Source organism: Ambystoma mexicanum, chromosome 10, assembly GCF_040938575.1.
Source record: "Ambystoma mexicanum isolate Mex_15411 chromosome 10, UKY_AmexF1_1, whole genome shotgun sequence".
NCBI classification, from domain to species: domain Eukaryota; kingdom Metazoa; phylum Chordata; class Amphibia; order Caudata; family Ambystomatidae; genus Ambystoma; species Ambystoma mexicanum.
The window spans coordinates 298147661-298161574 of record NC_090932.1 but is presented as its reverse complement, the minus strand read 5'-3'; the positions used below and the strand labels follow the sequence as shown (position 1 = coordinate 298161574).

General features: G+C 43.2%; 1 protein-coding gene across 1 annotated transcript in view; it reads left to right on the top strand.

The window, feature by feature from the left end:
* Positions 1–13914, top strand: part of MYO7B (myosin VIIB) — a 1466289-nt gene that overhangs the window by 1166989 nt on the left and 285386 nt on the right. Inside the window, exons 38-39 of the mRNA XM_069617875.1 lie at positions 2039–2192; positions 9948–10103. Coding sequence (XP_069473976.1) covers positions 2039–2192; positions 9948–10103 — 310 coding nt within the window. The remainder of the gene's footprint in view (positions 1–2038; positions 2193–9947; positions 10104–13914) is intronic.

The window sequence follows — 13914 nt, the reverse complement described above, 5'->3', positions numbered from 1 at the left end:
GGAGTGTGTGCTCAGCCTGACATACCCAAGCATTCAACCATACAGATATAAAAATAAACTTGTGTCTGGCCTGCTAGACCTTCCTCTGCATGCTCCATATGGATACCAAAACTGCTAAGCTGCATGGAAACACAAGCAACCTCACAGATTCTGTTGGCCTTGCTGGGCTTCATCAGTGTGGTGAATTTAATCGACTTGGCTGTATCCATGCTTTTCGGGGTGCTACCAAGACTTATTAGCAGTTGGCGGGCTCCCTTTTGATATGCTGGAGATTGACTAAGAAATTGTAGCATGAAAACCGCCCACAGGAATTCCAAGCCTCCGAAACATTCGATCTATCACTCTTTGGTTTGGTGATCAGAGGCTCACTATGCGGAGGCTGACCCTACTGAGTAGGTGCCATGCTTCCAGACCCAGGGAAGCTGCCATATATAGTGACCCATGTTAGCGAGTGAACATCTTTTGTTTCGCCATCCTGACTCAGATATAGAGCCGGTCCTGGTCCGTTGATGGTTCTTGCTTGTGGACATCCTGCTCCATCCAAGCATGTTCTGATACAGATACAGTGACCACTTTCAACCCTCTCTCTCACAGACATATTTCTATACAGATTCAATGACTCACCATAGAATGTCCCTCTCAATTGATTGCCTCTCTCCCGCAGATTCCCCATCCAGCTGTGCTGCTTTGGAACATTTTCCACAGGGGGCATAGTGGACCTCGCCTTGGGGGTTGATCGTCGATCCGTCTTGCTCAATATCCGATTGTCGGCTCCGGACATGACGTCAGGTGTCGTATATATACTTTGTCACTACGCCCCACACCTCATGGTGCCAATGTATATCTAATCTGATTAAACCCCATACATATGCACTATACAGATACAATATATACTCCACACAGATACACCCAACCTCTTGGCTAGCCTGCCCCATCCAAATGTTTGACTAGCTCAGCAACCAAGGCATGCTTCAAACAGATACATTGACCAACCCCAGCATGCCAACAGCCTGCCCTTTCAGGCATGCTCCTGAACAGATGCAATAGCCCACTATATAATGCAAGCACTCTGCCTCTCCAGACATGCTCCTATACACCTAGAGACCCACCCTAGAGTGCAGTTTCTCTGCCCAGCCGAAGTATGCTTTTAGCATATACACTACCTCACGCTATTATGGAACAAAGCATATCCATTTCAGGCTTGTGCCTGCACCTTCACAGTGATTCAACCTGCTTTGTGACCCTCCTCTCTCTCAGATGTATGCTAAAAGGGTTACACCTCCTCCCCGGACCCACATGGATTTACCCACCCAAGTGTGTGAATAGCTATCCTACAGAGACATGTTTTATGAAGGCACATTAATTTACCCTACACTTGTAATTGAGTATCCTAACATTTTAGTTAGTTTTCACACAAATACAGAGACCTTCTCCAGATTAACTGGCATATTCCTCCCAGACATGCTCCAATATGGCTGCAGTGAACACCATAAAAAGTATTTAATCACTCTCTTCCTTCCTACACCTCTCAGTCAAATTCCTTGCAGCTACAGATCCCCATCCTGATGTAAATCCAGCCAATCATATCCATATATCATCCCACACACCATTCTTTAACTATCCATAATGCAACACTAACCTATCCATCCTGACTTAATCCCATACAGGTTCAATATCCGGACACTAATGAGAGTTCGACCAGCTTTCCTGATCATGGTAGCATAAACCTATTTGTGCACCTCAGTCCGTGATCAATCCACCTGTTGTTTAGCTTGGATATTAATTGTGGCCCATGTGGATTTGCAAATGTGACTACACTATTTCACTTGATTTTGAGAGGCTTCTGGAAGTCTCAGAAAATGGGCAATTGATAGCAATGAGTACCCCCTTCACATGCACCACACCCATACAGGGAACACATCCTAAGGGTTGTCTGGGCACTGTCTCAGGATCGCTGTTAAATGAAAGCTTGGCATTGGTTTTGAATGCAGTGAATTCAAAAGATGAGCAGTTCACATTTCCTTAACTCTGTTTCCACCTGTCATGAGATACATGGGGGATTATCCATCAAAGCAGGCAAGATCCCCAGTCGAGCTCACAGACCAGGTCTTCTTGGGTGCCATCCAGGAGGAGACCCTGCGAGATGAAATATATTGTCAGATCATGAAACAACTGACGCTGAACAGCAATAGGTAAGTAGTCAACATATGCGAGGGCAAACAAAGACTGAGCAGGGATTAACAGCAAGCAAGCCAACATGCGTGAACATGAATATGGGACAGCATTTAGACAACCGGCATGTACATGACCACGGACAATGTAGGAGTCCCAGAAGCCCAGACAAGAAACATGGTGTAAAGATTGGGCTGGGGGAAATACAGTGTGCAAGGTGCATGTGTGCTAGAGGCTCAGCTAGGGGAGGAGGTGCTTGATGATTGATGTGATAGAAGACAGACAGGAGATATGGAAGAAAAAAGGGTCCAGGGGACTGGTATTTCAGGTGAGGTGCATGTGCGCTAGAGGCTGAACCAGGATACACTCAGGAATGATTTGGCCTCGATGGAGAAGTATTATGCTGGAACAGCAGAAACAGAGATCTTCAGCTCCCACCATTAAAATAACTTTCCTCAAACTAATGGCCTGCCCTGAGGGCTGGCTTTTTGCCTCTATTCTTGAACACATGTCTCCCCTTTGGCATTGTAATCAAAGCTAATGGCCTCTCTGTGGTACAATATGCAGATGCCACCCAACTCCTTTTGCAAGCTAATGGTGCTGACTGCACCAAACATCTTAAAATCTGCCTCACAACAAAAAATGGCTGCCAACTGGAAATGCTGCAAGGGCAATTAAACCGAGTTCCTAATTATTGTCAATGACAGCAATTAACTGAAAACGCAACCACATTCCCAAACTGCTCAACTTCCACCAACATCCTGGGAATAAATATCTTGCAATATATCAGTCAAAAGCCAACTATTTCTCCTCACACATTAAAGAGATTGTTGGCCTATCTCACCCATACACTCTCAAGCATCTTAACAAACTGCTTATACTTATTATGTCATTAAGGCCTCCCTTATACATTTCATTTCAAGCTAGACTACTGGCTACTGTTCTACAGATAATAGGTTTTATGTATTTCCTTTACTCTGGCTTAGTGGCATGCCAACACACTTAAGAATAAAAACACAGCTTTTACTGTAAAGAAACACATTCATAAAATACTAGCAAAAGTACCTATTCTCCGAATGGGTTTTCTAGACAGACATGATAACACTGATCCTGTAGGTCTCGTTCCGATTTGCTTATCGCTTGATGTGCTTTGCACCCTGAAGTAAACTGCTCTGAGAATGGGCACATGGGGCTGTCTGACATATCCCGGAGCAGACTTTGTGGGGAGGCGAGAGTTGGTGTGTTGCTGCATACTGGGACCTTTTGTGCTTTCTCCCCACCTGTCACTTCACCCTGGTGCAGCTTGTTGCGTGCATTGCCATGCAAATATCTTGGAAACCGTGCATCCTAGGGCCTGGACCTCAAGTTTTGTTCCTCGTGTTGGGACCGCTCCTTCTACGACCACATTGATGTTTTGCCGATTTCAGTCTCATGTGTGAAGGTGCTGAAATCGGGGGAATGGGGTGGGGTGTCCAAATGTCATGTAGTTAGTAATGTCCGGAGGGTCCTAACGGGTACCTATGCAAAATGTGATGCAGATTGGTTAAACAGTGTGGAATTGTATAAGGAACAAAGCTTCACCAAGCCACAAACCCACAAACACATTTTGACTTGTGCTGAAATCCGGGGAACGGGGTTGGGTGTCCAAATGTCATGTATCCAATAAAGTGTGGAGGTTCTTAACAGGTAACTATGCAAAATCTGGTGCGGATTGGTGAAACGGTGTGGAATTGTATAAGGAACAACGCTTTGCCACAAACACGTTTTTACTTTTGCTGAAATCTGGGGACAGGGTTGGGGCGTCCAAATGTCATGTAGCCCAATAATGTCTGGAGGGACTTAGAGGGTAACTATGCAAATTTGGTGCAGATTGGTGAAACAGTGTAGAATTGTATAAGGAACAAGGCTTTGCCGCAAACCCACAAACACATTTTGACTTTTGCTGAAATCCGGGGAAAGTGGTGGGGCATCCAAATGTCATGTAGCTAGTAATGTCCGGAGAGTCCTAACAGGCAACTTGGCACATTTTGGTGCAGATTGGTGAAATGGTGTGGAATTGTTTAAGGAAGACCGATTTGCCACAATTCCTGCCACAAACAGATTTTGACTTTTATATATATATAGATATTGCATGTAAAACACTACAATTCAAATGTACACATAAATCATAACATGGCTATTACTGCATGTTTGTCTCTAGAGTTGGGCAACCTCCTAGAGTTGGGCAACCTCAGGATAGATATATGGTCAATAATCTTCAAGAGTGCAATTGAAATGTAGATGCATTAGGAAAATGAAATCCTTTTACGTTTACGCAATAGGCAGCAGCAAATATTCATTTCAAAAGTTATACTTATATCATTACAAGTTATTAAATATCAAGTAAACAAAATATTGAAAACACTTATTAAGCATATAGTTATGTTTCAAATAGGTTTTGAAGACAAAGAAACATTTTGCATTTGCAGTTTTAAAGTTAGTTTGAAGTTGAAGCAAACATGGGAGTATTTTAGACACATTTGAAATGACCAAAGCATTCCTTTGCAACTTTAGCTTATTATACAAAATCCTCATCACTATCTCTTGGGAGCACTTATTTTAATAAAAATGGATTCCTTTTTTGGCACTGTCAGTAATAAATGTTATGTTTGGTGAAGGGTAATTTAAATGTTTTCTTTTAAAGGTTCCTAATACTGGTAAGGACACTGTAAAATAAACTGACTAGTTATATTCTCAAATAATCCCTACTCAAGATGTTAGGGTTTACAATTACTGGCATTGAAGAGAGTTTACTTAAGGAAGCAATGATTTTGTGGTGTTTGCTTTTAATGTGTGTGTTAGGGTGGTTTTTAAAACTAGCTAATTTGAGCTTCTTCTCTTACTGTCAATGTAATTCAGGTTTGTCAATGGATGTCACTCTTTTCAATCTCTTTCTGTCGAGATGAGGTTGTTCAGTGAGGTGTTTTTCCTGCAATCTGGTGAAGCATTTGTCAAATCTTGTCAGGACATCTTTCTGGGAGTTGTGTCCAACAGTAGTGTAGTTTTGAGTGTCACATTTGTAGTGTTTGTGTGGCTGTATGTCTTATATATTATATTTCAGCCTTGCCACATCAGAAACTACATGATTTTGCCTATTGTAGTTTGGGCAAGAAATTCAACCATGCTACATCATTAAAATGAATAATATTTTGTCTAGTTTTATCAACTACCTCACTTGTCATATTTGTCCTTTTTGACAACATATGTCCATGCAGTACCACTAGTCACCAACCTCTATCTAACACAGGGCAATTCTGCTTAATGATCTAGGAAGGCCTTTGACTTCAATGTCTTATTAGTTTCACTTATGAGTCAACACTGGCCTGCTTCAGAGGTGTATTTGCCAGAGATTATTTTGAGTACTCAAACATTCAATGTGCTATTTGTCATGTTAGGCAAGATTTGGAGCAGTACCCTTTGGGTGTACTACAACAACCTTGACCTCCTGGCAATAGGAGCCAAACCTTTGGTATAGGTCTGTACTACACAGGTTGGAAGTGTGGCTGAGCAGCCAGGCTTTTCTCAAGAGGGGTCAATGTGACCAGTAGGGTGGTTACAGAAAGATTCACAGTGACAAGTATCCAAATAAACCCTTATACTCAAGGCAATACTGAGATGAGTGTTAAAGTAAAGAGATTTCAGAATAAAACAAGAGATCACACACATTTTCTGAAGCAGGTAAGTACTTTTGAACCCCCCAATGCAAAGTAAATTAACCCTTTCCTGGAGGGAAGGTAAGACACAAGTAGAGAAGAGAAGAGTCATTCAGGGAGCCAGGACAGCCAATGTCAATTGGGCAAAAGTTTAGGTGAGCTGAAGCACTTCTTGCAGGTAAGTAAAAGTCTTGCACAATGTTTAAGATGTCTTTGTAAAAAAATTAGAATCAATGTAGAGTCACAAGTTTGGGATGCTTGTGAGAGGTAGAAGATGCAAGCAACTCTACAGAAGCAACCAAGACAAGTCTCAACTGAGATCAAGTAAGGCTACAACAACAAGAGGTAAGTCCTCTCAGACTTTAAAGCACCTTTGGTTAGAAGAAATGGTTCCAGCTGGCTCCTGTGCTTGTGCAGCTTTGCAGATCCCGTTGTTCCTAGCCTCAGTCGTGGGGACAAGAGGGAGGGCGTCTGGGGACTCCTGCACTGCAACGGGATGGTCATCGTCAGAAAAGGACAAACTTCTATTCAGCGGCACTTTGCGGTTTCAGCTCCTCGTGTCTCAGCAAATAGCACCACCGGGGACTCTCAGATATCACTCTGGACTTTCCTTGCATCTGGGGTCCAGCACGCTGTTGAGGTGGCTCATGCTTGGTCAGTCCTGCTTACTGGGAGTCCGGAGGATCTTCCACAAGCTTGTGTCTGACTTGAAAGTGATGCACTCCAGTTGGTGTTACTCTCCTTGGCACTTCGGTACCAGCAGCAGCAGCAGTGGAAGTACAGCCAGCTTCGAGAGGATGTCCAAACAAGTTTACTTTGGAGTTGATTGGTCTCACAAGCTCAAGGCGAGAAGTCGTCCTTGCAGGGCTTCTCTAGTCGAGGCAAATTCAGAGCTTCAGCACAGCAGCAGGGCTTCACCGGGCAAACCAAGTCCAGAAGTTGCAGCAGGCGTCTCTTCCAAGTTCTTGTTCGGATTCCTTCGTCCAGTGGTCGACTCTGCCTTCCAAGACAAAATGCCTTGTCTTTTATGCAGGTTGTCCCATTCATTCCAGCCTAGCTGTCAATCACACAGCAGGGTGGCTGTCCTTGCCAGGTAGCCAGCTGGCCAATCACCTTTGGGTGGATTCCTGTAGCCAAGGGGATTAAGCACAGGGAGTTTCGGGCACCTCCCTCACTTCCTGCCCCTGCCAGACATACTGGAGCCAGAGGCGGTCTTCACTCGTGAATCCCACCAAAGACAAATGAAACAAATGGACCAAAATTGGTTTGGCTTGCAGATTAAATCTCAAGAAGGACCTTTCCAGCAAGAAATGGCGAAAAAAGAAGACCGGGCCATTTTGACAAAATGGGCACATATGGGCGCTTTACTGCAGCTGCGAACGCAGCCCGCAGTAAAAACACACAATGGTAGTAAAATGTAAACCGCTTCCACCAGCTATTAATTGTAGAAAAGGTAAGATAAAAATGTTACATGAGAAACTAGACAAAGGGGATACTAAGTAATCCCTCCAGCACCCTATGGTAAGATAGTGTGTGCTGGGTCTAGAAAGCTACAAATTGTAAGTAAAGTCAATTTCACTTTACTGCTCTTGGAAACAGTAGTTTACCCTAAAGAAGGTATTTAAACCTTTGGGAAATCTAAGAGACTTCCCGGTACCACTGCACTGAAGGTGCTGTGTGTCACAATGCAAAGATGATGCCTATGGAGTTTGTCATAACCAAAAAGAAACAGTGTTTCAATCACAGAAAAATACATGAGATAGTGGGAAAAAGGTTTCACTCTCTCTCCAGGTTAAAAATAAAAAAGGTCCTAGAGTCCAGCAAAAGTACTGGGGGCCTCTAAGGTAGAGAGTAATTAGCAAATTTCTGAGAATTCTCCCTAACATGTCATGTCTGTGCCCGAGCAGCAGCATTGTTTAACATAAGTCTGCCCCCACTACTCTTCACTTGTCTCCTCCAGAACTTAGCCAGCAAGCATATGTGTTGAATATTTATCAATGTTGGTTTTCCTTTGTTTCTCTGTGGCCTTAGGTGACTCCAAACACTGCTTTGTCCGTAGTTGCAAAACTAACAATGTGTTTTCATCATTGGCAGCCCAGTGGCAGGCCAGTATCTCAGGCTGCTGTAATAAAGTTATTTGTGAGGTAATGACAGGAATGCAAAAATCTAATGTTTTCATTTGTACACCTTCTGAGTATAAATTATTTTCAAAATAGATTAATTTCTTTGAGGGGATCCATGGTTATATAAAAAATTAATTTGTATGCATCCTATTGCCTGATCTTAAGTAGATTTGTCAATGGGGGTCATTACGACCCAGGCTGTAACCAGGGGGCTATTAGCGGACCTCGTAATTAGGCGGTAAGGGGTTAACAGCGCCACCACCTTTTACAGCGCCGTTAACCCCTTACCACCTGGGTCGGAATGAGGCCCAATGACTTTTATTACTCATACCACCACTTACAATACTATGCCAGAACGTTAGCAACTGGACTAATATCAGGACTCAGAAGAGGGGATCATTTATCATTAATCATTCTCTGACACCACTGTCTCCCTACATTTTTCCAACCCCACTTCCAACAGTGCCTGACATGTGATAGACTCCACTCCAGTTGAGTATTTATTTATATAAACAAGCACTGCCAAAAGGAAAATGAGTTAACCCTGCAGCTATTAATAGCTCCCCATCTTAAAGACCCTCAGCTTATTCATAACTACACCCCTGCGATCATTCTGAAAACACTGTCTTAGATTCAGTTGTAGCAAGCACTGGTAACCTGGCTACAGGAAACTCTGGAGATTTTGCAGTGGGCCTCTACACAATGAGCCTGTTCTGTCTGGGTACCCTGTTTTTGTTCTCCTGGTACCTTCTTTCCCAGTCACCCCACTCCAATCCTTCAATTTTTCCTCATCTCTTTGCCTACTTTTTAATCCTAATATGGGACAAATGTGCATCAAAATGCACTATTTGGACCTCTTTTTCCAAATGTTCTTGGGGTGAGAACCCCCACAAGCCATATTTAGCAGAGATGGGTTTGCTGGCTACATTTGCTTGCATAGTATAAAATGGGGCTACTTTAAAAAAACATTACAAAGGACACCTTTGGTTCCCAGTCCACCCATGGAATGGGCTACTATCATGCTGTTCAAACTGAATGAATGGCTTGTCGTCTACAACAATCTCTCATAACAAATTAACGCCACCACTGGCCTTTCTAAAGGAAAATGTTGATGATCCACTTCTTCCAGAATTTGATCTTACCCTGAACCCGTTAAGCTTAATCTGTCTATCTTTATCCATAATTACCTACCAAGACCTACCTATTCTCTCTTACTCTTTTTACCTGCTCCATCCCTTCAACCTAACTCTGCATACCCCTGCATCTTCCCCAAAGCCAGAGCCATTACCCCTTGTTCATAATGTACCCGACAGCTAGTGTGATATCATGTGTGGTGACTGTAGCAGCAAGTTCAAATCCTGCCTGTGTCCTCTAAGCTATATATACACCTTATGGTCATAGACCGGGTATGTTTGAGTTTGATAACAATAACATCTATTATTTAAAGAGCTTCAAAATGACACATTTGTGGTACATATAATAGAAATATGTTCCCTCCACAAAGAAAAGGATCACAACCCACAGAAACAACATGCTGGCTGTCATCAAGATCTGCTGTACCTTCAGAGTGACTTCCCAAAAGAACTTGATGTTATCTACCACCCTACAGTATACGTGTGTTCTTTCTGTAGCTGTCTGCTATTCCAGAAGGTGAACACTGCTAGCTCCACTTTTACAGTTTACTGAGCTATGCAAGGGCTACTACATAAATATGTACCAATATATAGGTTTGTGTAAAAAATGATAGCCAAGGACACACTGTGGTTGGGGTTGAAAAGAGGCGTGAGGCAGTAAATGTTTACCAGCGGTATTACACGATTGTGCTATGTATGTTAGGCGCCCTCTTAGAAGGAAACAGTAGTTGCATCTCTTTTTACCTGCAGAGTGGGTGGAGAAAGGCATGCAATCCATCAGAGAAGTTTGATCAGTTGATTTCATTCCCTCTTGTTCTGTCTTTTAGGTACAGTGTGAGCAGTGGGTGGCAGTTACTGTGGCTTTGCACTGGTCTTTTCCCCCCCGGTAAGTCACTGCTAACCCATACACAGAAATTCATAGAAAGTCGCCGGAAAGAGCCTCTTGCCCAGGACTGTCTCCGAAGGATACAAAATGTCACACGGTATGTGTATTTCTATCAAGACTTTCCTTGGCATGCTAAATAAAATTTTCTATGAACTGCTGACATTGATGTTACACATGTGTTACTCTTGTGCAACTGAAGACTCAGGGAAATACCAATAAACTTTAAAAAACTTTGTCAAAGTTATTAGGTCAGGTGTTTTGTTTTTCAGGTGCAGCCGAATTTGTTTAGTTACTTTCAAATTAGCAAACATATGTACAGCCTCATATGTCAAGGTACATCATTTCTTAAGGTGCTGTCATTTTATGGCAAGGCGAAGCCCCATGTCAGGTAATCTAGCCATTGCCCCATTTGTCACATTACTAAGGAGGCGCATACATCTCCAGTCACATCCATAATAGGCCAGGTATAGTCTTATATGTTTGGGTGCAGCAGTTTTATGCCAGGTACTGTCGACATTTGCCTAGGTACAGCTTTCAAATGGTAGGTAAATCCATCATATGCTAAGAACAGCTTTCATATGCCAATATACTGGCTCACAGCTACAGTGGCACACATTATATGCCAAGAACATCATAATATTCCTAGATACAGACATCCTATGCTAGGTATAGTTGCATTTCCCACGGTGCGACAACCCATTTGCGATGGCACCAACCAGGTACACAATGTATTGTCCGAAAAGCGCAATGAATAGGACGTGAAGAAACTACACACAAACATAAAGGCTCAGTTATTTAATATTGTTTACATTGTTAAATATGAACCAAACTCTTAACACTTTGTAGCACATTGATAGAAAATATTGTTAACATTGCATAATAATTTACTGATCAAACATTAAGCATTTCTTATTGATGCACATGTTGCTAGCTAGATAAACATATCCTAAAATACGGGAATGTTGGCATCAACCAACAGGGTAAATGACACAAGTTGTTATTATCATAATAGGATCAGACACAGTGTTCCATTGATCTCAAGACAAGTGTCAATGCTTTTGTAAAACCCTATTAGTATTGCCAACAAGATGCCTTAATTCGACTTGTGCTTAATTGCTATACCAGAAAATACTTTCCAGTCTAAATTCCAACTAAGTCTTGAGTCTGGGTTCCAGATGCAGATCCACATCTAAAGAACCCCTCTAAAAATATCAGCATCAACCTAGCAAATGTGAAACCTAGAAAAAAAGATCTAAAAATAAATTGTGTTTATTTAAGAACAGGATGTAATGCCAAACCGAAATGATTTACAAAGTTGGCAATAACAGAGAGCAGAAGCGGTCCAAGGATAACAATGGAATAGTGAATCATAGCAAGCATCACACCTAGACATAATAGCAAGGACAGCAATGCCAACTAACCAATCCAATTACAATTTCATCCCTCTGCATACACCTCTCAAACTCTAACCAAACACAACCACTAGCCTAAAACGCAGCAATCCGCACAAACTTCACTACACTGCAACAACAAAACAAACCCCACATAGACTTGCACAACAGCACAGGACGACTACCGACCGTAAAACACCCCAAGCCCAGCCGACGGACCCACCGGGCTGAGGCTGCCATCAGCACATCACTGCTCTCTTGCACTTTTCCAGCCTATTCCCACTAACTCACCCCCCCTCCCTTTTTCAGAGACGCCAGAGCGCCAGGGGACCACTCTGGTGGTGATAGTGCGTGGTACAAATATCCTTTAACATTAACATTAACATAAGGGGCTTTTACATAAGAGCATTTGAGCATTGAATAACATATCCCGGGTGGTGAGGGGGTTAGGAACGTAAACCAGGGACAGGGACTGGTGGACATTAAAACTGTGTTTAGCATTTGGGAGCCTGGTGCCAGTATTTACAAATGACATAGTGTAATCCATAGGGGAGGAAGGATAGCTCAGGGGCAACACGTTTGTCTTGGAAGCAAAACAACGCCGTGCAGCACAGGTGTGAATCCCAATCCCGTGCTTAGAAACCACTCACTGGTATTAAGCGCATTATAAACTAACAATAAAATAAATGATCTAAGGGCAGAATGCAGCAGAGGCGGGTTGGGGGTTAGATTGGAAAGGAGGTTGTACAGGCTTCGGGTGCATCTTCATTTGCTAGAAAGTGAAGTTTGAGCTTGGCTTTAAAGAGTTCCACTGAGAGATAGTTTTGATGGCTGAGGGCAGAGCATTCCTGTGGAGTAGGGCTACAGTGCAAAAGGAGTGAAAGCATGAGCTGATAGGTTGTGAGTCGAGGAGAGAAGGAGAGTACATTGAGATGCATTCAGTGAGGTAGTGGGGGCAATACTATGAATGGAGTTATAGCTGAGTAACAGGAATTTAAAGAGAAAGCCATTTTGCATGGCTAGCGATCCAGCATGGTGACGGCAGGTAGAAGGTGGGGAGGATCTGGGTAGGTTGAAAGGGGTGTGTGTCACAAAGCTGAACACTTTGTTGAGTACAGCAAAACAGTAGAGGGGTAGACCAAAATATGGGCTTGCACAGTAGTCCAGTTTGCTGAGCACAAGTGCAGAGGTACGTTTTAGATTAGTGATGTGTGAGGAATGGGTCCATTTTTCCAATGCTTAGGAGGTTGAGTCTAAATGCAGTGGCAGTAGTCATGATGAACTTGCAGAGTTTGAGTTAGCTGTCAATGAAAACCCCAAAGTTGCAAGCCATGGGTGAGGGGATAAAGAGTTCAGGGGGAAAGAGATGGGAGACATGTGTGTGGGGCTGCTATTTAAGGCAGGAGGAAAGGTGACTTCCGTCTTTGAAGAGTTTATCATGCGGCAGAGTAGAGCCATAAAGTCTGGATGGCAGGTTGGTAGTTGGTTGTGAATTCAGTGATTGCAGGGGTGAAGGAGGAGAATGAGAAGAATAACTGAGCATCACCAGCAAAGAGGTAATAGTTACAGCCAAAGAAGTAAATGAGTTTGCCAAGGGTTGAGGCATATACGGCGAAGAGACATGGGCTCAGGACTTGTCCTTGAGGGACACCCATAGAAAGGGGATTAGGGGCTGGAGTCCCATGAGATGGAGAAGGAGGGGTCGGAGAGGTTGGAAAAAACCCAGTCGAGTACAGTGTTCTTAAAGCCAATGAGGGAAAGAGTTTAAAGAATGGAAGTATGATACAGTGTCAAAGACAGCAGAACGTTCTAGATGAATGAGAATGGAGGAGATGTGAGAGTGGGGTACAATAGTAAGAGAATTGGTGATGTGATTGAGCACAGTCTCAGTGCACTGTTTGTACCGGAATGCGTGTTTTCGAGGGTGTTGCAAGATAGTTGACCATACGGTTGAAGACCACTCCACATCAAGCATTTTAGACCGGTAGGGAAGTAGAGAGAGAGTGAGGTTATTTGGGGGTCAAAAGTTGGTTTCTTTAAGAGAGATAAGACTGTGGCTGTTTTGTAACAGGCTTGGAAGATACTAGTTGAGAGACATAGGTTAAATAAGTTGGAGAGGTGACCCGTGGTGACAGGTGCAAGTTCTTTAACAGTTTTTGGTGCAAAGGGGTCAATTGGAAATGAGGTTGGGTTGGCAGAGCAAAGGATGGGTAGATGTTCAGTGGGGGAGGTGAGGGAGAAGTGAGATAGAGAGGAGAGCGAGAGGAGGATGGGAGGGGGCGGGAATAAGCGAAGGGGTGAGTAAGGAGTGGGTGGATTTGCCTAATGTTTATGAGTCTAAGTCTGACTGCAGTGGCAGTGATCATGATGAACTGGCAGATTTTGAGGTACCTGTCAATGAAAACCCAAAGGTTGCAAACTATGGGTGAGGGGATGAGGAGTTCAGGGGGGAAAGAGATGGGAGAAAGGAGTGTGGTGCTTTTATTGGAGCCAGGGAGAAAGGTGACTTCCACTTTT